General features: G+C 43.2%; 1 protein-coding gene across 2 annotated transcripts in view; it reads left to right on the top strand.

Annotated features, from left to right (window-relative positions):
• The first annotated feature begins 6,568 nt into the window (after positions 1 to 6,568).
• The window catches only part of CYTH1 (cytohesin 1), a 76,267-nt gene continuing 58,827 nt past the window's right edge, over positions 6,569 to 24,008 (top strand). The window contains exon 1 of one of the 2 annotated variants that reach the window (XM_073588083.1): positions 6,569 to 6,609. In XM_073588083.1, coding sequence (XP_073444184.1) covers positions 6,594 to 6,609 — 16 coding nt within the window. In that variant the 5' untranslated portion in view covers positions 6,569 to 6,593. Of the gene's footprint in view, positions 6,610 to 13,952; positions 14,114 to 24,008 lie in introns of those variants that run through there. The other variant, XM_073588082.1, reaches the window with a different exon arrangement.

Genomic DNA, 24,008 nt, shown 5'->3' on the forward strand with positions numbered 1-24,008 from the left:
CTATCCTGTTTAATTGCCCATATTTAAGTTTAAGAATGACCGGGCTATGGTCTGAGATCCCCCTACTGCCATGTTCTATATTATCCACCCACATCGCCAGACCACTGGATCCATATAGTCTATGCGTGATAGAGAGCGCTTAGTGGATGAGTGACAGGTATACTCCCTTGACGCAGGGTGACGTATCCTCCATAAATCCAACCACCCGCTACCCCCATAAATAGTGACAGCTGGGCTGCAGTTGGTGAAGAGGCTCCCCCAGACATTCCACCCTCCAATCTCAATTTATCAAGGCAGTTATTCATGACCATATTGAAGTCTCCCATACAGATAACATCCGCGTCTGGATAATTTAGGGCAAAACTCATTGCCTTTTGAAGAATGGACATATTAGCCAGGGGGAGGAGTTATATTTTTTAGTTTGTCATGGAACTGAAAAGCTAAACTAAACGCCAGTGTGACTAGGCCGATCAGTGTAAAATATTTACATTTTTTATCTTTTATACTTGGCTCATCATATCTATTTGGGCTGCTGTAACTTCCTCCTCAGCATCTGTCCCTCAAACAAACTTGCACACGTCACATTGATCTTTATTCAGCATTCAAACCAATCCATCTCTATGCTGAACCCTTCAATGGTTACCAAACGACCTGGAGGTAGCTTCGATTGTCAAAATAACAGGGCGTATAACAAAACTGCATATGTTTCTGCTGTAATCTCCAGACATCAAATTCTTTACTCCACCCATTCGTCTCTCTCTTTGGTGAATCTTCCCTCTGCACTACCTCAGAAGATCAAACTGTTGGAAACACCAAGCACCTTCAGTAACATTTACTATACATTAAATTATGTATATAGGAGGAAAAAAAAAAAGTTGTCGGATCACACAGCTGAATAATAAAAAACAATTCTTTATTTCACACCATCATAAAAATGTGTAGATATATCCACAAATGGATAAAAACAGAGTTACGTTCTTGCGCGTTTCTGGCTATCCGCCCTTAGTCATAGAATGTGGCATGCGTATATCTACACGTTTTTATGATGGTGTGAAATAAAGAATTGTTTTTTTATTATTCAGCTGTGTGATTCGACAACTTTTTTTTAAATTTTTTTCCTCATTTGTGATCCGACGATCAGAAGGAATTTTTTGGATCGATGCTGGCAAATTCAAAGCTACCAAGCACATTGACACGGTGAGGCATTCTGTTTTTTCCCTGCATTTTTTCTGTTTAAATTATATATATATACTGCTTGTTGCGCTACTACACCTTCTGTCTTTTCTAAGTAGTTTCACACTAGCGTTTGGAGACGCAGCACACGCTTGGCGTGAAGCTCTGCACCCTGCCGTGCCTCCTCCAGTCAGCTCCGCCTATGGGCGCATGACGCTGCAAGCGACCTGCATACCCTATATTTAGCATTGGGTACGCAGGTATGCTTTTGCCCCGGCGCATGGGCACCTGTGACGCTGCACCGGGCGCACCAAAACGCAACATGTGCTCTCCCTGTTTGTAACAAAGAGCACTGATTAGTTACTGAAAGGCTTCTATCACACAGTCACATCCCTGCAATTAGTGACCGGAGCCTTTGCAGGAAAAGAACACTACACTGCTGCTGTAGAGGAGGAAAGATGTTCCTCCCCTACTTGTTTGGACACTTGTTCCTCCTCAATCTTATTCCTCCTCTACTTGTTTTTCCCCAATCTTTATATTGGGCAAAGTGTAAGTTGTTTCTTTGGTTCCCCTCCCCAATCCTCCAAAAGGGGCGGTGCTTAACTGGCATCAAGAGCTTGGAGATCCCGTGAACATGTATGTGTCTGACCTGCAAGAGAAGGCAGGTATTACACTGTGACTAAAAGGCCTATATATACATTTATACTGGCAACCACGGCCGTTACGACTGCCTTCACTACTTGCGAGGTGTTCGTCTTTCATTTAATGACCTGCTACAAAATGTCAATCATACTTCCATACGCACTCATCATTCTCTGTGCATAGAACATCAGATTAACAGCTTACAGGGGTTATCCATTCTCAGAAGAAAACTCTGCAGGAGCTCTATGTGACTGTAGACCATAGTATCGTGACAGTGTATAAAGTGCTCTCAGTGAGAGAAACATAATAGGAATCTTGTGGGTATGATACCTTTTAATGGCTAACAAATAATAGTGAATGTTGTTACAAAGCAAGCTTTCGGGACTGCTTACGTCCCTTCCACACTATCGCGATTCCCCCTGTATTCCTTGTGCCGGTGGGTAGTCACTTGCAGACATGTACTAACTAGTCTCATCAGACTTATCTCTATTCTCTTCTTTTGAAAGAAACTGGATGAGACCACCCACCCGCACAAAGAGGAAATCCTGATAACGTGTGCATTGCATATTTTCATGATTGGGCAGACTTTGCTTCTGAGACTGGACAATCCCCTTGTAAAAGTATTTTTAATGTCAAACAAGGATTTTGAGTAAGCTGTTTATACTGGCTGATAAGCAAGTGGATGTAGAAGCACTCATTCCTGATTACTGGCCAGTGTAAATAGGCCTTAAAGGGGTTTCTTAATTGCTATAGCTCCCAATGGAAAATGAAAACAGCATGAAATAATATTATGCCACGTGAGCCCTGCAGCCAATCAACTCCCACTTTTCTTTCAAATCCTTGAGACGAAACTGACATCCATAAGAAATGAGAAATGCTGCTTCTTTCTGACTTCCTTTGAATGTCTGTTTTTTCTGAAATGAGTGAGAATTAAGCAGCTGCTGATTAGTTACATAGCTCATGTAGCATAATAAGGTGACGCAAGCCCCAACACCAACTTCATTGCATCAGCACCAGAGGTGAGTATAGGATGTTTTTATTTTACTCTGGGGAATATGGCAATGGAGAAGGGTTGCCTGAATAGTGGACAACCCCTTTAACGTCTGTAATTCTATTGCTGACTTAAATATATTACGTGTGCTGCTTGTGTCTGATATGTGAGTTGTGTGTATGTGATATATGAGCAAGGGGTGTGTGCTGTATATATCAATATATCACTTATATATAGTACCTTATGTAGTTCCTCTGTGACTGCAGACTTGTGAATCCTTCCAGCGTGTGCACAATGTGCGCTGCGAGGATTCACTATTGTGTACATTCCCTGTACTTCAGTTTTTTTTTATTTACTCTCCAACTTAAACCGGTTTTCAGGTCTAAAATTAGAAGTCTGCAGTCACAAAGGATTTGCAGTTGTCTGCCTTGGAAATGGCGGTCATGTTTGCAATATGCATTCTCCTGAGCAGAACCCATCTAGTGGGCAACGGCGTCGCCTGGGAGTATGCATATCACATACATGACCGCAGTTTTCGAGGCAGACAATGGCAAATCCTCTGTGACTGTAGACTTTTCATTTTAGACCTGGAAAATGGTTTAAGATGGAGTCTAAATAAAAGAAAACTGAAGTGCGGGGAACTAAGTACAGAAAAGCATAGTGCTCTTTCAGGAGGACTGTGCAGGGCTGGAAAAGTGCTTATTTAATTTCTGTGCATGTGTAAGGGGTCTGCCAAGGCTAAGTAGTGCCCCACTCCCCTCACCCGTGTTTGTGTTATGTTTTGTAATGTTGCTACTGTGTAGTGTAATGTGTAAATATGTATGTTGTAGGGAAAGTGCAGTACTTAAGTTAGCTCACTAGATGGGGACACATAAGCACACATGGATTAGGGTAGGGAATAATTAACATAGGGGAGGGGCCAACTGTGAGTAAGTCAGTGAGTTTCCCCCATTTTAGTCAGTAGGGCCTGATAGCCCAGACCGGGCAGTTGGCAACGTAACGTCTAAGCCAGTTGCCCAGTTGTCCAGGGCCTGCGGGCTGAAGATCACAGCAGCAAAGGAATGCAGGACAGCTCCAATATGTGGCAGCCAACTACGTGGGCAGATGCCCTTATGTCTGAGGCAAAACGGACAGGGGACCTCCTGAAGTTAGTGAGGCTGACAAGAAGGAACGCTGCAGTACCGGATGAGTCGGCATGACCCTGGGACATTCCGGAAGAAATGAGGGAAAGCACAGGGAGAGAAAACAATGTACTCTGTGATGAACCCTATGTTGCCTCTGTGACAGAACTGGATGTACTGAGACTGGAACCAAGTAAAATAGTTTATTTTAATAGTTTATTTTAAGTTTCAACTGGTCTCTCTTTGTATGAAACCGTCAGGAGCATCCTCAGCAACTCAAAGAAGACCCTAATGGATCCGAAAACTGAAAGAAAGGTATGCTACAAAGGGGACACTGTGCATGTGGCAGGAGACCAGGGCGTAATTGAGCCACCATTGTCAGCCACATGCTGCATTCCTAATCTGAAGAAGACTGAGGATATGCACAGTGGAATTTCTTATTTAATTCTGCAATAATAGAACAAATAAAAACTACATCTTGTCAAAAAAATACCACGCAGAGCTTTATAAACTGAAGAGTGAAAAAAAACCCACAATCTTAGTTTCAATGCAGTTATATTGTTTTTAAAGTGTTTTTTTATTAAATTGTACAAAAGTATTAAAACATAAAGGAACTTATAAAGTCACTGCCAAAAGTGTGGGCACCTTTGCAATAGTTCCAAAAAATTATTGCAATTACACGTTTTGATATACACATGTTTATTTCCTTTGTGTGTATTGGAACAACACAAGAAAAAAGAAAAAAGGCTAATTGGACATCATTTCACACAAAACCCCCCAAAATGGGCCAGACAAAATTGTTGGCACCCTCAACATTTGGTTGCACATTGTTTGGAATAAATAACTACAATCAATAACTTCTTATAACTAGCAAGCTAAACTAACTAAAGTCCCCACAGCCCCTCCTCATAACTACACAGCCTTCCTCACAACCTGTACACTTGACCCGATCCCGTCTCACCTCTTCCCAAACCTCACCACAGTTTTCATCCCTACCCTAACCCATCTCTTCAACCAGTCACTAACAACTAGTGTCTTCCTCTTATGCTTGAAACATGCCTCGATCACCCCAATCCTCAAAGCTCTCCGTTCACCCATCCTCTCTATCTAGCTATTGCTCCATATCACTTCACCCCTATGACTCAAAACTACTGGAACAACACGTCCATTTTGAACTGTCCTCCCACTCCCTCTTTGACCGCTACCATCTGGACTCTGACCACATAATTCCACCGAAAATTGCCCTAATATCTGCCAAATTCAAGCGTCACTATTCTGTCCTCCTCCTCCTGGACTTGTCCTCTGACTTCAACACAGTGGACGGTTCCCTCTTACTATAGATTCTCTAATCTCTTGGTGTCACAGACCTAGCCCTATCTTGGACCTCCTCATACCTAACAGACCAGACATTCAGCTCCTCCCACTCACACACCACCTCCTCATCTCGCCCTCTATCTGTCGGTGTCTCCCAAGGTTCAGTTCTAATACCCTTGCTCTTCTCCATCTACAACTTCGGCCTGGGACACATCATAGAGTCCTAAAGCTTTCAGTATCACCTCTATGCTGATGACACACAGATATACCTCTCTGGACCCGATGTCACCTCCTTACTAACCAGAATCACCAAATATCTGGCTGCTATTTCATCTTTCTTTTCTGCTAGCTTTCTAAAACTCAACATGGATAAACAGAATTCATCATCTTTCACCCATCTCACTCAACCCCCCATCATACCTCTCCATTAAAGTCAATGGCTGCGCAGTCTCTCTAGTACAGCAAGCTCGCTGCTTCGGGGTAACCCTTGACTCTGATCTCTCCTTCATATCCAAGCCCTTTCCACTTCCTGCCAACTCCAACTAAATAATATTTCCCATATGCGCACATTCATTAACCAACAGTCTGCAAAAACACTAGTGCATACTCTCACCATCTCCCGACTCGGCTACTTCAACCTCTTGCTTTGTCGCCTCCCCTCTAACATTCTTGCACCCCTCTAATCTATCCTAAACTCTGCTGTCCGACTAATCCACCTATTCGCCAGCCTCTCCGCTCTGTCAGTCCCTTCACTGCCTCCCCATTACCCAGATACTCCAGTTCAAAACCCTAACCATGGCATACAAAGCAATCCACAACCCGATACTTGCCTGCATGCAACCTCCAATCCTCACAAGATCTCCTTCTCTACTCCCCTCCCATCTCCTCTTTCCACAGTTGCATACAACTTGTTTTTTATTATGTACACCCCTTTTCACATGTAAAGCGGCATGGACTAAATGGCGATATAATAACTGTCACTCATATGGAATTTACAGTGCCAGATACTTCTGAGATAGGATATTCTACAAATTGCTTGTGTTCCCAGGGGTTCTGCTGCCATGCATCATGAACTGAATATCCCAGAAAATTAATTTTACGTCATAAAGCGAAACTGACAAGGCAAAAAAAAATTGGGGAAATGAAACACTGTTCACAAATATGTTTATTCATTAATATTTTGTCCTTCCTCATTTTCCAAAAGAAGATTTATCTGCAAAGTATAACTTGTTAGCTAACACAATGTGAGAAACAGACACCGATTGCCTGTGGTTGTTTGCCAGGCTCTGCTGTAATTGGTAAAGAAAGAAGAGGAATGTGAAGAGCTGACGGGGTTTCTCAAACTTAATTATATGGAGTTTCTAGAAGGTAAGGTAAAGGTACTGTCACACTAAGCGATATCGCTAGCAATATCGCTATAACTTGTGACGTTATAGCGATATTGCTAGCGATATCGCTATGTCTGATACTTACCTCCGACCTGCTCCCCCGCTGGTTATCGCTGATCGCGCGAGAACAGGCTGGACTGTTTCTCGTCGTCCGCTTCCTGCGGCGCTTCCTGCTGTGACGACGAGCGACGCGTGGAGCCGGGCGGGAGGACATAGGATCGCCTGGTGTGACAGGTAAGTAGCGACCCCCATCCCCAGCGGTGTCGCTGGTGAGATCTGCCTGTGTGGCAGCTCACTAGCGACCACTTAGCGATGTACCAGCGATCCTGACCGCGTCATATCGCTGGTCGGGATCGCTGGTACATCGCTAAGTGTGACAGTACCTTAAATGTTTGCCCTCAAACTTACAATATATACCATTCCATTCAAAAATACAGGCACCTTCTAAGTGTATGTTCACATTGGACTGATCTGTTGTGGACTTTAATGCACCAGAAAATCTGGAGTGATATACACAGCACAAATTAACATGCAGCAACTTCAGTGTCTTCAATTGCAGGGTCAACTATGAAAGCTGCAGTGATAACTGACTATATGTAGACCGCGACATCACTGAAGCTTCTTGGTATACACAGCTCTGGCAAAAATTAAGAGACCACTTCCAAATGTTCAGCTTGTCTGATTTTTCTCTTTATAGGTATACTTTTGAGTAAAACGTAAATTGTTCTTTTAGTCTACAAACTTGTGACATGTCTTCGAATTTCCAAGTACTAAATTTTGTGTTTTTTTTCTGAAAAGGAGAAATGGTCAAAATAAAAAAAAAAACTGTGCTTTCAGACCTCAAATAATGCAAAGAAAACAAATTCATAATAATTTAGAAACAACAATACTAATGTTTTAACTCAGGAAGAGTTCAGAAATCAATATTTTGTGGAATAACCATGATTTTTAAAAACCGTTTTCATGCATCTTGGCATGCTTTCCACCAGTCTTTCACACTGCTTCTGGTGCAAAAATTTAAGCAGTTCTACTTTGTTTGATCGCTTGTGACTATCAATCTTCCTCTTGATTACATTCCGGAGGTTTTCAATGGGGTTCACGTCTGGAGAATGGGCTGCCCATGACAGGGTTTTGATGTGGTGGTCTCTTAATTTTTGCCAGAGCTTTATGTTTAATGGAGGCTGATCAATGATGTTGTTCAGTGGCATTCATACCCTATGGGTTATTATGGCATTCATTAAGCATATACATTTTATTACTGGATACTGTTTTACCCAACATAAATATATATAAAAGTGAATGTATGTGTGTGTATCACCAACCAATCATGAAGCATCTTTCATTTCACCAGAGCTGTTCAAAAGAAGCTGACCTTTGATTGGTTGCTATGAGCAACTGTTTTCCTTGCAACCAATCACTAAGCATCTCTCATTTCACCAGAGCTGGTTAAAAGTAGCTGAGCTGTGATTGGTTGCTATGAGCAAGTTTTCCCACTTGACAACACCTCAGCAGGCACTGACATGGTGGGAGAAATCTAGCATCCCCAGGAACATAAGCTCCCAGCCATTGTCTGCCCCCCCCTGAAAGGAGCAGAGAGAACATAACAGAAATGAATCCCCCCTCCCTGCTCATATCCCCATCACACATCCTCCATCCCGTAGGCACATCTTCCCTCTTAAAGGGATCATTGGTATGGAAGTCAGCGCAAATCCATCCAGCGCTTTGGTTTTGACCCCAGACCTCTCTTAAAGGGATCCCTGGTATGGAAGTTAGGACCGTTCCACTCAGCTCTGTGGTTCTGACCCCAGGGTCTCTTAAAGGGATCATTTGTATGGCAGTTAGGGCAAATCCACTCTGCGCTTTGGTACTGACCCCAGGCATTTCTTAAAGGGATCTCCGGTATGGAAGTCAGGGCAAATCCATCCAGCGCTTTGGTTCTGACCCCAGGCTCTCTTAAAGGGATCTCCTGTATGGAAGTTAGGACCGTTCCACTCAGCTCTGTGGTTCTGACCCCAGGGTCTCTTAAAGGGATCATTGGTATGGAAGTTAGGGCAAATTCACTCTGCGCTTTGGTACTGACCCCAGGCCTTTCTTAAAGGGATCTGCTGTGAATTCTCTTTCTGGGCTCCCTCTGGTGGTTACTGAAGGTAGTGGAGCTGGTCAGATTGATAGAGGCGTTGCGAGTTCTCTTTCTGGGCTCCCTATGGTGGTTACTGGAGGTAGTGGAGCTGGTCAGATTGACAGAGGCTTGCCACCTGATAATGATGATGACGATTGGAGATCTGGCGTTTCTGACTGGAGTATTTAAGACAGGTGACGTCTTTCGATCCCTGCTTGTGACTTTCTTCCTGTGCCTTCAGAGGTCTGATGTTTCCTGCTCTGTTCCTGCATGGTTCATTTGCTAATCTTTTTGCATTTGATCTGGTTTTGTCTATCTCTGCTTTTTGCGGGTCAGCTTTCTCCTGCTGGGGCTGTGCTGGATCACCGCCCATATGTTACTGCTTGTGTCAGTTTGTTCTGTCCCCTGTTATATTGGTCTCTTTTTGCTTTGCTTTCAGTATATACCATAGTGCTGATATAGTGGGGGCGAAGTCGTGTGACTTCAGTGTTTTTTTGTGCATCAGACATGTTGGATTTTTCAGTGTTTTTTGCGTGATTGCAGACAGTGTCTTTCCTTTCCTGTCCTCTCTGGTCAGTTTGGGCACATGTTGCGGATTTGGATGCGGATCCGCAGCATTTTTTGACCCGTGGATTTGCATCAAATCTGCAGTGTAGTGCACAGCCAGCCAATGTTAATCTATGGGAAATGCATTCCTCAGTACTGTTTCCTCATACATGCCCCCCATTCCCCAGTACTGTTTCCTCATACATGCCCCCATACTGATACCTCGTACATGCCCCCATTCCCCAGTAGTTTGCTCATACATGCCCCAATTCCCCCATACTGTTACCTTATACATGCCCCCATTCTCCCATACTGTTTCCTCCATATAAACCCATTCCCTCATTGTTTCCTCATACATGCCCTGCATCTCCCCTTTGCGCCTCATTTTGTGTCCTAAAATCTGCCATCACACATTAAATCCTCCATCCCTACTCCAAATCTCCCCCACACATTAAATCCCCCATACCCACTCCAAAACACCCTCATCCCCCTCCACATCACCCTACACGCATTAAATCCCCCATCCCCACTACAAATTTCCCTACACACATTAAATCCCCCATCCCCACTCCAAATCTCCCTATACACATTAAATCCCCCTCCCCACTCCAAATATCCCTACACATTAAATCCCCCTCCCCACTCCAAATATCCCTACACACACTAAATCCCCCCATCCCCACTCCAAATCTCCCCAACCACATTAAACAACCTCATCCCCCTCCACATCTCCCTACACACATTAAATCCCCCATCCCCACATTAAGTCCCCCATCCCCACTCCAAATCTCCCTATACACATTAAATCCCCCTCCCCACTCCAAACATCCCTACACACATTAAATCCCCTTCCCCACTCCAAATATCCCTACACACACTAAATCCCCCCATCCCCACTCCAAATCTCCCCAATCACATTAAACAACCTCATCCCCCTCTACATCTCCCTACACATATTAAATCCCCCATCCCCACATTAAATCCCCCATCCCCACTCCAAATCTCCCTAAGTACATTAAACACTCCCATCCCCACTTCAAATCTCCCCTGTCCCCACACAATAAATCCCCCCCATCCCCACTCCAGTTCTCCCCACTCACTAAACATGCCTATCCCCAATCCCCATTGTCACCACACACAATTTCCCCCATCCCCACTCCAAATCTTCCTACACCCCCCATGCACTTAATCTTTGGTGTCCTCAGCTCCACTGGAGCACTTACGGCGAGTCGGCCAGTGACGTCAGCAGCATGATCACATGATCTGATCACGCTGCTGGCGTCACTCTGACAGACACGAGTACAATTGATCCCTGGGAGCCGGCTGTCAGTTTAACAGCCGACACAGAGAACAGCTGACTCCCAGTCCGGGGGGCGGCAGAATGCAGCCGCCGGGGGAGACACTGCGGACCATCGCATTAGGCGGCTCGACTGCGCCCCCCCTGCTGGCTTCGCCCGGGGCACATGCCCCGTCTGCCTTCCCCCTAGATATGTCTCTGTTAGAGACTTTAGTGAGGGCAGTTTCAGTAGAGTGTAAAGAGCGGAAACTGGATCACTTTATGTATTGAAGAACTGAAATAAATTAACTTTTTGATGATATTCTAATTTTGTGAGAAGCACCTGTATTTTAACTACATCTGGACAGCCCATAGACTTTATACATCCAGGCAGTCCACAAATTACCCTGCAAAGACACTCTAAACTTTCAAAAGATCGTGCAGCTGTGGACGAGAGGAGCCGCAGTCACACACAGACTCCTTGCAGAGAAAATAAAAATGTTTTATTATTACCATGTTTACCTCCTCAATCTCTGTATTTACAGAGCTGATCCAGTGCTTGTGTATACAGATTAGGAAGCAGTGTAAGGGCTTTATCCTCCACAGACAGCCTCCATGTAATTTCTGAGGGTAGAATAAGAAAAGAAGCTGCTGGGTTGTTGGAGACCCAGTCAGCTCTGCTATGCAGGCAGGAGGCTGAAATTCCCCTGTAAATGGGGCTAGTATACCAGCCTTAGTTACAGTGAAAATCAGCAATAAAAATATTGCATTAATGTTATCCCCCACAAAAAAATTAATATCTTATGGGTGACAGTTTGTAAAATGAGTAAAAAACAACTAAAGCAAAATATATTAAAAAAAAATTCAGAAATAAAACAACACTAAAAATTGAGATACTACCAGTCTTGATTGCTAGCCCCTACCCCATTGAAAAAAAATCTGTCCAATATTCAAAAATAATTTCTACGGAAAGAAAAAAACGAAGTGAAAAATAGACCAGTATTTCCTATTTCTTACATTTTTCCCCAATATTAGCATAAAAAATATAAAAATTAGGCCCCATGTATCATGAAAAGGGGAAAAATTATCCGAATATACAAATTTATTTTTTTTAGCATAATTAAAAGTGAATCTATACTAAAACCTGAAAATGTTCCTGGGGAGGAAGGTGATCATTAATTGGTTAAAGATCTAGCCGGGGACCATAGCAGGAGAGGAGAAAAATATACTTGGGTGCATTCATGCAGCTAGGTTCTGGATTCATGGTGCCCATGGTTTGGGCAGCATGAATCTGGTAACAGCATCCATTCAATAGTTTCAAGAACATGACAAAGGGTCATGGTTTTGATTTGGTGCCCCAAAATTCCCAGATCTATACACATCACAGACATATACAGTAGGGTCTGTTCACCTTTGCGTGGAGGCTACATGGCCACCCTGACATAAGTGGGACTGACTCCAAGATAAGTCCATGGGTCCTTTGTTCTGGTTCTGTCATGGCCAAACTGAAACAATAGGGCAGAGAGGAGAGAAGCCATAATGATGCTACAGATGTATTGAACAATCCCACATAGCTGTAGATGTGTGAGTATGTTTCTATACTTTTATTTTTAATTTTTAGGCTACAAGGCGACGTCTTGTACCACAGCAATTTTCAGACAGGTTGTGCAACTTGCTATTGCACGCCTATTTCAGAGCTGCAATTTTGCTGTAAAAAAAAGGCCAGGTCACAGTCTAATGTCACTTGCATTGAAGTTTGTGGCAAGTGAGTCACCTGCGACTTACGATAGAAAATCCAAAACATGCGGGAAACATTGGCGACTCGGTCGGAGGTCAAAATGCAACGCGTCGCCCTGTGGCCAAGTAACATAGTTAGTAAGGCTGAAAAAAGACATTAGTCCATCCAGTTCAGCCTATAAAATTCTGTCAGAATAAATCCCCAGATCTACGTCCTTCTAAAGAACCGAACAATAACTGTAAGATACAATATTGTTATGCTCCAGGAAGACATCCAGGCCTCTCTTGAACCCTTCGACTGAGTTCGCCATCACCATCTCCTCAGGCAGGGAATTCCAGATTCTCACTGCCCTAACTGTAAAGAATCTTCTTCTATGTTGGTGGAAAAACCTTCTCTCCTCCAGACGCAGAGAATGCCCCCTTGTGACCGTCACCTTCCTTGGTATAAACAGATCTTCGGAGAGATATTTGTATTGTCCCCTTATATACTTATACATGGTTATTAGATCGCCCCTCAGTCGTCTTTTTTCTAGACTAAATAATCCTAATTTTGCTAATCTCTCTGGGTATTGTAGTTCCCCCATCCCCTTTATTAATGCTGTTGCCCTCCTTTGTACCTGCTCTAGTTTCATTATATCCTTCCTGAGCACCGGTGCCCAAAACTGTACACAGTACTCCATGTGCTAACCAGGGATTTGTACAGAGGCAGTATAATGCTCTCTTCATGTGTATCCAGACCTCTTTTAATGCACCCCATGATCCTGTTTGCCTTGGCAGCCGCTGCCTGGCACTGGCTGCTCCAGGTAAGTTTATCATTAACTAGGATCCCCAAGTCCTTCTCCAGGTCAGATTTACCCAGTGGTTTACTGTTCAGTGTGTAATGGTGATATTGATTCCTTCTTCCCATGTGTATAACCTTACATTTATCATTGTTAAACCGCCTCTGCCACCTTTCGGTCCAAGTTCCCAACTTATCCAGATCCAACTGTAGCAGAATACTATCTTCTCCTGTATTGACTGCTTTACATAGTTTTGTATCATCTGCAAATATCGATATTTTACTGTGTAAACCTTCTACCAGATCATTAATAAATATGTTGAAGAGAATAGGTCCCAACACCGACCCCTGCGGTACCCCGCTGGTCACAGCGACCCAGGTAGAGAATATACCATTTATAACCACGACAACATCACCTGTACAGATAAAACACCAGACCGGTGGGGACAGAAATGAATAGGATTTTTTTTTTTTTAATTATTTATCCCTGGACGAAATGTGAGGCGTTTTGTCTTCTCTATGGCGTATACGTCTGGTTTTCGCCATCTTGTGGTTTTTACTCGGTTTCCTCACAGCACAGTAAGTTACATATGTACAGGAAGGATGTTTCTTAGCACGGTGTGGGCGCAGCTCTCACTAAAGTGTGCCACATACCCACTGCCTGCCTTATCATTCCTGTCACAGCTTCCTCACAATAACTCTCTTCACACATTTCCCGCCTAAACTTCGCCACTTCACAACCTGTGCCATGCCTGCTGTTCTGAGGGCTTCTCTCTCCCCAATGCCGGACTGTACACCCCGAGCTCAGGTGTAACGTGCAGCACTGCAGGGGTTAACGTGTGACTGGAGCAGACAGGGTGTAGCAGCTTTACCCTCCCCCCTCTGGGTGACGTGTGCTCCTTCCCCGCCTCCTCCCCGTGCTGGGGCTTGCAGCAGCTGTCATTACTGGAAGTCCTGGTGGCACTTGGTGCTGGTGGTGAGACGTCCCTCAGTCCGAGCAGCCGCCGCGATGGTGCTGAATACAGATGGTGAGTGTCGTCCATCAGTCCTGTCAGGTGCCACAGGTGGGGGCAGAGCCTGGCATATGTTACATGGCTATGGCAGGAATAGTGTGTCTGATAATGGATGATTAATGAGTGATGGCTTATTACTAGCGTCCATGACATCAGAATTATGGCTACCGACAAAAGGTACAACTAGTCCGTAAACTTTCCTATTCTCACACCTGGTGGGCAGAGGGTTTTATCCCTTTAGTCTGGTACTTTTCAATGTTCTTGGCAATTAGTGTGGTTCTTGGGTCATGTGATTGGCCCGGTGCTCACACATAGATATGGCGGCCCGGAAATGGCTAATTTCCATCATCACTTGTTTTCGTTTCGACCGATGACCTACCGAAGAACCATCCTTTAAGACACCGTTCCGGCACGTTGGATTTTTCTTTTGGCCGGTACATCTTTTGACTGAAAAAATCCGGTATTGGGTGCCGCTCGCTGAGGCTACGTTCACACCACTCCATTTTCGGTCCATGAAAAACATGCCAGCACTCGGACCGATGTATTTCAATAGGGCTTTTCAGATGACCGGTTTTTATTGTTTTTTTTTTTTCTTCAGACATTAAATTGAAAAAATAAAACATTGTTGCATTCCCCCAGCCATCCTGTATTACAGCTGAGATTTGCCTAGTGGCAAAAAAAAAATCAGTATGGATCAACCATATAACATCTGTTTTTTAAGGATACACTGCAATTGTTTAATACAGGAAATTGAGTTTGGTTTTGTATATGTTAATAATTCTTGATGTATAAAAAAGGATGCCATATGGGTGACCGTACAGATATTTTATTTTTTTCATCCCAATGTCCTCAATAAACGATCATTCATCCGACCAGCGTGTGATTGTTCTTCGTCCTGTTTTCAACTTTAGAATTTGTAATGTACAAAATGTAACAAAAAAACACCAGGGAGTTCTGAAAAAATATACAAGAGCATTGTTTTTATTTTTATTTTTCGCTTTTTTTGTTTTCTATAGTATTAAAAAATGCCACCAAAAATATACTTTATGTATAGAATTGAATATTATACTCCATTGACTTTGGGAATACTGGCTGTAGCATTTTTGCCATCAAATTGGCCGCTACAAATGCAGTTTTTACTTAAATGTGAAGGTCTCCTTTTTAACGCTTCTGGCTGACGTATATGTTCTCATGATTTGCTTTAAAATAAAAGTCAAAAATAGTGTACGGCTGTATAGTTGCATATATTTACTTAATTAAAAAGTGTGTCAATTTTTCAATATCATTGTAAAAAATGTCAGTTAAAAAAACCTTCCATAGATCTGCTCATTGTATGTTGTAACAATAACCTTTGTCAGAGGAAACTACACTGTGACAAGCTGGTTGCACCTTACATTACAAAGTTCAGTAAATGACTAGTGCTAGCATTGAATGTGAGGTCACAAGCACTTTCACTTCACACGTCAGTAATTTTCTTATAAAAGAGAATCGGACCAAGCTTCATTAATAATTTTGCTAAGATTTTCTTCTTTCTGCCGTATGAGTTAGTCAGATGAGGAACAAAAGAAAAAAAATGTTTCTCAAGCTTCTATTTAGGTGTCTGTGAAACACAGACTGCACTTGGATGGCATCTGAATACTGTCCATTTTTCTTCAGCCATACGTTTGCATTGCTGATTGTGCAAAGTCACGCGTGTCAGATGCCAGACAGCTCAGTTCCACTTTAGTTGGTCCGTTTTCTGCATCAGTATTTATAAGCTGAAAACCATTAAATCTCACTATTTCTATGTTTACGGTAGATCTACCGACAGGACCCGCCACTGATTGTCGGAAGTATTCCCTAATTCACCCCTGATGAAGATTGCAGCACAAGTCTATTTATGTATCTTCATTGCCATAGACTGAGAATGCAGTTGCCAACTTTACTTTATATTTTTTTTTCTGGACAGCTTATCATGGACAGACCATATATTTTATGAATAAGTTGGAAAGCCATAATAAATCACTATGATAAGTAATACATGTCTACAGCCCATAATTCTGATATAAGGACATGAGCTGCATTCACTGTGAAATGATAATTACAGTAAAATAATCTGTACAAGTTTCTTCCGCTTCTAAAAAAAAAATCATGAACCGTAAAAAAAAAAAAAAAGTTTACGGACTAGGCAGAAAAGTGCCCTACTTTTACAGACTGTCCTTGAATTTCTGGATGGCAAGCCTGATGCACTACCTGCCACCCCAATTCCTTCTGGCCACAATGTTGTGGCCTGGTAATAACTAGGTGAGAATGGGGAACATTTCCTCCATTTTGGTGAAGGTCTAGCGGTGTGGTGATGGGGATTCTGGTTTGCATAAAATATGTAATTTTTCTCTAATCCTCTCCATGACAGCACACAGGAGGTTGCCTCCCCATCCTAATTAGGGTCAGGAAGCAAGAGGTTAAATAGCCCTCCCCTTCCTCTAATCCCCAGTGTTTTCCTGTCCCTAATCGAGATGAAGAGGTTCTGTGTGCTCTGTGGATGGGGCCGGCAAATCCCGGAGCCCTACCTGGAAGCCGGGCAGCCGGGGTCGATCGTCCTGGACCTTTCTCCCCAGTCGCTGCTCCTGCCGCTGGCGGGACCCGCACCATCCTCAGGTGCGCCACCAATGCTGGATAAGTGGGCTGGGGGCCTCCCGTAGCTCCGCAGCCCAGGATCCGCTCTCCCCCCGCATGCTCGCTTCTAACCGAGCGGCAAGCATCGGAAGTGACGTTTGCCGCCGGGTCTGAAGGCGCGACGTCACTTCCGCCTTACGTTTCACAGTGGAACGCACCGCCATCTTGGCTGGAAATTTGAAATCGGAAGGAAAAAAAAACAAAACAGGATGGCGCCAGGAACTGAGGGGGAGTGATCTCATCCATTTGGATGAGGTAAGAAAACGCTGGATCTCCGTTCCTATTTAAGGACCGTGATGGAAGACTCCATAAGGTAGGACTAACGTCTGCATGTTGGATGCTTCTTCCCTGAAAGCTGCTTTTGCAGAGCCCAGCGCAAACCCTGGCCCAGTGCGTACACTTGGAAAAGAGTATACCCATTTTTGGTTCAGGACCCATTCTTAGGGGCCTCCCTCCTTTTCTCTCTTTCAGAGAGACAAGGATCCTGCACCAAAAACTGAAGAAAAGCCTACAAGCCGCAAATGCGCTATCTGTAGGAAAAAAACTCCCCTCCAATTATAAAAAGAAATTGTGCCAGCAATGCACGGGAAAAATCGTCCGGGAGGAACAACCAACCCTGATGGATGAAGTAAGAGGGATGGTGCGACAGGAGATGCAGTCATCCCTGGCTACCTTTTCTCAGTCATTCGGGGGTGGGGGCCCTCAACCTCAAGGAAGAGGAAATATGCCCCTGAGGACATCTCAGATTCCGAACCCGATTCATCGGTTTCAGCGGATTGGAGGGAAGAGGGTGAATTAACCCCAACCCAGACAGAAGATGATAGAAAATGGTTCTTTTCCTCAGACGATATGGAAGAACTACTCTCGGCGGTCAGGAACACAATGGGAGTAGAAGATAAACCAACCCCGCCCAGTGCAGGATGATCTATTTGGCGGCCTGAAGTCTAGGAAGAAAATGGTTTTCCCTATCCATGATTATGTCCAGAATCTAATCTTGGAAGAATGGGAATTCCCGGAAAAGAAGCTAAGTTTCCCAGGCGAAACGAAAGATCGGTTTCCCCTGGATGAAGAAGCCTTGAATAGCTAAAAAAAACTACGCTACCCTTCGAGGACTCCTTGCAGCTTAAGGACCCGCTTGACCTAAAGATGGATATTCTACTGAGAAAGTCCTGGGAAGCTTCAGCAACTTCCTTAAAAACAAATGTCGCATCGGCCTGTGTAACTAGGATCCTGTACCTCTGGCTTCAGCAGTTAGAGGTTCATATCAAAAGGAGAACTCGGAGGGAAGATCTTCTAACCTCTCTACTGCTTCTACAGAACGCAGCAGGCTTTTTAGCGGACTCCTTGGCAGAATCGGTCCGTATTGCAGCAGGAACATCCGTACTTTCCAACACCACCTGAAGGGCCTTACGGCTGAAAATGTGGAGTGGACATAACCTATCAAAATTGTGCTCTATTCCATTCAAGGGCAAATATGTATTTGGTCCAGCACTGGACGAACTATTAGAAAAGGTGACCGACAAGAAGAAAAATCTTCCTGAGCTGAAACCGCCCAAGAAAAACCCCTATCACCCACCCCAGGCTCCAACCCTTCAATACAGGGGGAAAGGAAAAACAGGGCGATGGAGCTACCCAAAAGGCGGAAGAGGCAGGAATATTTTTCACGACTCTCGTTCAGACAGAGATAAGAAATGACGCCAAGCAGGTAGGAGGCAGAATCGCAAACTACTTCCCGAGCTGGCAAAAGATAACCACAGATCGAAGAATCCTAGACTCGGTCAGATGGGGAGTAAAAATAGAATTCTCTTCCAGACCCCCTCAAAACCTGGAAGTAACACACCTTCCTTCGGCAAGACTTCAAAAAGTTCTGCATTCGGAACTCCAAAAGATGCTATCATCGGCGGTAATCTCACCAGTTCCAGAACTGGAGCAGGGTCAAGGCCACTACTCCTGGCTGTTCTTGGTGATAAAGCCAAGTGGGAAATACCGGGTCATCATCAACCTAAAGAAGCTGAACCAACATGTCCGGTACCAACGCTTCAAGATGGAATCAATAAAGACCACAATACCATTGATCGGAGAAGACTTTGCCATGGCCACCATAGATCTCCAAGAGGCCTATTACCACGTACCCATTCATCCGTCTCATAGGCGATATCTAAGGTTCGCAGTCACTCTAGACGAAGAAGTGCACCACTTCCAATTCAGAGTTCTGCCCTGCCCGGCACCCCGAACATGTACAAAAATAATGGCAGAAGTGGTAGCATTCTTCAGAGGAAAGGACATGTGTCATCCCTTACCTAGACGACCTCCTGGTCATGGCTCCCTCCAACACCACTCTATGACAGCACCTGCAATCAGTCCTGCAGACCCTGGCATCCCTAGGCTGGATGCTAAATTGGGAAAAATCAGACCTGTATCCCTCAACCAGGAAGGTCTTTCTAGGGATCCTCCTAGATTCCCAGAACCAAATGTCCTTTCTTCCATCTACCAAGCAGGTAGGGGTAAAATCAAAGGTTCGGACTCTAAAAAGTCAAAAAAACGGTGACTATAAGGTTTGCCATGTCATCATTAGGGTCAATGACTTCTTGCATCCAGGCAGTCCCCTGGGCCCAGGCCCACTCAAGGATACTTCAGAAATATATCCTATCCCGCTGGAACAAAGACCCAGAGACCCTCAATACGAGACTCTCCCTACCCCAAAATGTAAAGCTGTCTCTCAACTGGTGGCTCAACCAGGGAAACCTAGCAAAAGCGACACCCTGGATACAGTATCCCATGACTTCAATCACAACAGACGCCAGCAAACGCGGTTGGGGAGCAATATCACCGCAGGGAAGTCTTCCAGGGACTCTGGCCCAAAGACATGGAAAACAATCTTCCAATTCCAGAGAACTGAGAGCAGTAGAAGCCCTAAAGGCAGCAGAAGCATCATCCAGGGAACCCATGTCCGGATCTACTCTGACAATATGACCTCCGTGGCCCATCTACGTCATCAGGGCAGCACAAAATACTGAAGCCTGCAAAACGTTTCAGCACGGATATTTGGCTGGGCAGAACGCCATCTCCAGTCCCTATCAGCTCTCCACCTGAAAGGATCCGACAACATAGGCAGACTTCCTAAGCAGGACAGACATACTGTAGATCCTTGGAAAACACTGGGTATTAGAGCAAGGGGAGGGCTATTTAACCTCTTGTTTCCTGTCCCTAATTAGGATGGGGAGGCAACCTCCTGTGTGCTGTCGTGGAGGGTCTTAGAATCCCAACTACCGGTTAGTGTAGTTCTATTTTTAAATTGCAGGTTTAGACCTGTTTCACTCACTCTTACTGGATCAGTGATGTCACATCTACAGATACCTTCCGAGAAGGCCTGTGCGATCAGCATGTGTTGTACACCTGTTCAATTAATTAGAATGAAAGAAATGCACAATAACTGCAAATAGCGCATGAGTTCAGCTTGTACCTATGGACGTGACGTCAACTGCCCCACTGACCGCTGATGCAAGTGAAGCAGGTCTAACCTTTCATGGGGGCATAACTTAGCAGAATAGGTGTTTCACCTGCAAAATTGTATGTTATATAAAGATGCAGATTACAATTCCTAAAACTGTTTATGTGAATTTTTTTTTAGCAGATCTGTTCTAGAAATTCTCTAAAATAACAACATTGCAAAACTCTTCCTATTGATTTCTATAGGACATCCATCTGATGTTTGTGATTTGTGAGTGTTTTTTCTTCTGAAAAGGTTTTGAAAAATTCATCGAACAAAGAAAATGGCAAAAGCTTTTTTAAATGCTTTTTCAAAACCTCTCTCAATACCATTTCAGGAATAAAACTTCTCCTCCTCCTCCCCCCCCACACAAAAAAAAGAAGGCAGAACCTTACGTGGTTTCTGCTTGAAAAACATGTCATTTTTGAATGCCTCAAAACCTCTGTTTGAATTCTAGCCTAACAGAGAACAATATATTCACAGTCAGGATTCTGCTCTCCCTGCTGGAGCTTTTGTCCTATGACTACATATATGCGATTTGCAAACTTGACTGCCAACCAGCTATTCTCAATAGAGCATTGAGCGAAGCAGGGAGGGTAGCTAATCTGCATGTGACTGGGTAAGTATGACCTCTACAGCAGGCAAACAGCATAGTTCTGATAGTGTGCATATTCCATACGGTCAGGATTAGACAAGTTGTAGTCAATGACTCAGATAAACATGCCTGGCAAATCCCCTTAAGTGTACAGTAAAATATAAAGCATACAAGGTGCTTTGGTTAATGATGATGTTTTTGTGACGTTCTTTAGGCTTATTTTACAAAATACTGCATGCTCTGAGTATGGAGTCTGTCATCTGGCCCATAGGCATCTAGATAGAACTTGAAATCCGGCAGAGAAAATGTTCTTGAAAAGTATTTACAATTTTAGAAAATCTGTTAATCTGATAATTTCCTGGCAGAAATTGCTCACCACTGGATTCCTCTCCATTAAAAGGTTATTTCCGTCTTGAACATTTTGAATGTCACACGTTTCTGATAGATGAGAATCTCACCTCCATTTTTTTTTTTTTTGTATGGGAGCTTTGACAATTTTCGGAACTTTGATAAGAGTAAGTAAGGACTGAAGGACATTCATCTCTTTAATGACAGCAACAAATGATTGTGGGGGGCTCTATTCTCAAGAAGAATGCACCTACGACCACTGGTGCATTTATGGCATGTCCTGTGGATACACCATAAATGGCCAAGATCCAAGATGGGACAATTCCTAAAAGTGTGTGCTTTCACCTTTTTAAGTGTTTGATATTCATAGGCTTGTGGCTTAACATTTGTTGTTATTTTTACTTGCTATATAGGTAAGATTATATAATTTATATGGTGTCCAGCAGAAAGTGCATGTACACCAATAGCTGTCAAGTCATACCTTTCTTTTCCCAACATCTGTTCTTCCCAACATTCCCAATACATTGTTCTGCTCAACCAATTGCTTATGTTCTTAATTTAAAGAGTGAAGCAACTTGCTGACAGACTTCTCTTGCATCCTCTTGACCCCCCCCCCCCCCAAGAGAGTCAGAAGTCCTCCATACTTATTTTATGATCATCCGTCCTGCAGAAATTGGCTAATTAGGCCTACTTTGCTGCAATGTGTACAGCCAATAGCTTTGCCAGTTACTACATTATGTACGGTATATAGTGCACTCTGTGCATTCGGAAAACTTGGAGGCAAAGATAATACGGTACATTTGTTGTCTTTATAAACCTCACTGCAGAGACTAGTTTACCAGCCAAACATGTATTGTCACCTGACAGCAGGCAGGTGGTTAGGCCAGAATTCCTCCTATTGTTATAGCACTAGAACATCCAGCACCCGGGTATTTCATACATTATATATAAGATATATATGGCTGTATAATATACATTTCTTATATACTGTAGTCATCCTGTAGACACGTAAATACGAAAATAATGCAGCAGCTCCTGTAGATCTGGCCTCTGAATTCATTTTTGGAGTCCGAATTGCTGTTGGCTTACTGCCAAAGAAACACATTAACCAGAAAGTACATCTTTTTTGTTTAAGAATTGCAAAGTACGCAGAAAATAGTTGTCACTTCTGCTTTTGAGTGAGGCTCATACATTACAGCCCGAATGTTACCACATTTACTGACGTCTTAATAGTGTGACGGGAAGTTCACAACCTCCATATATGCAAAGTTTTTGCTTGCAAATATATTCCTTGTTTTTTTTTGGAACCAGTTTATATGAATTAGTAGTACTTCTGTTATCATAGATTTATATATGCAAGCATTTTTCATAGCGTTAATTTTCTCCTTCAGCTAGGGGTTGTGCAAGATGCTTCAGAGCAGAATTCTTAGTTTCCTTACAGCAATTTGGTTAGAGATTAGACTGATTTCATGTTTAATATGGGGTTTTCCTATTTACTAATCTCATGATATTGAGTCTGCCCCTAAAGGTTTTCCTGAGCCCCCACCTGCCCTATATTTTTAAAATGTTTATCTGGAGGTTACTTTAGCAACAAAGGGCATAATATTATCAGATATTCCAGGCAAACGTCAGGATAATATGCCTGTCCATCCATAATTATATTCTGGAAATAAGATGATGTAATCTAAAGAGAAGAAGAACCACACCCTTGACAATCTTTTTAATTTTAGGTGGAGCTATTTTGTGCTGCATTGTAAATTGCTACCACGCTTCGGTAATTGCAGCAGACACTGACTGAGCGAGTTGTCATTATCAATCCTTTACCTTGTCACTGTGTTTGAAAAATGACAGCCATAAACCCATAAATATCCAATGGAGTAACCAGCAGTACTGTGATGGGTTTTCTATGCTCAACATCTTATCCTTCACTGTCCTACCTGCTCCAATAAAACCAAACCCATAAAGTTTCAGAGAAGTGCCATGTTATAGTCCATTTTACAGGGGCAATGCACAGGATTCCTCATTGTATATGCAGGAATTCCCTGATTTTTAATTTTTTTACATTCCTGGTGGTAGATGGCTGTAGTTCAGGTAACTCCACCATAGGTAAAAGGCTGCAAACCACCAACAGTATACAAAACAATTACCGAGTAGGAGTAACACAAAGATAGTGGTTTACATATATGGTAATTTTCAAGGCAAGATGGACATATACAAACACTGAATACATGAGATCTGAACTGCATTATTGCTGAATAAAAAGTACTTTAGAAAATGCAGTTTCTTAGCGCATAAACTGGCCAAATCATGTGATCATCAATGAGGAGCTAGTGTAGGTGCGCTGGCATGGCTGGTTCCTTAGTGGGCAGCTGAGGTTACCCTGCCCAACTGGAGAGTTGGAAAAGCCAAGGGAAGCAAAGTCTTTAACCATATACTACTTATTTTTTTTTTTTTTGTTTGTTTTTTTTTTGCTGTGGAGGTTTAATATGTGCAACCTAGAGAATCCGTGGCTAGACACTTAAATATGTATGATAGTTGAACAACTGTTGAATGAACACTTATTTTTGGGGAGTAAATTATTGTTAAATTGATGAATTTTGGTCAATATTGGCGGTTACAGTCAGATTCTTGCCATACATTCATACATGTGCAGTGACACTGAGCAAAGGACAAACAATCCTTATGGCCCAAAATGTTAAATAAGGCCAAGAAACCAGTGCCTGTTCTAGAGGACGGTTATGGGAAACTCATAATAAACACTAGGGAGTTTCCAGGCTGTTCTTTTCCCTTCAGATTTAGGTATATTGCTTCAGGTCTGTAAA

The sequence above is a fragment of the Dendrobates tinctorius genome, unplaced genomic scaffold (genome assembly GCF_039654945.1).
Source record: "Dendrobates tinctorius isolate UK_male_01 unplaced genomic scaffold, ASM3965494v1 ptg000103l, whole genome shotgun sequence".
In the NCBI taxonomy this organism is placed as follows: Eukaryota; Metazoa; Chordata; class Amphibia; order Anura; family Dendrobatidae; genus Dendrobates; species Dendrobates tinctorius.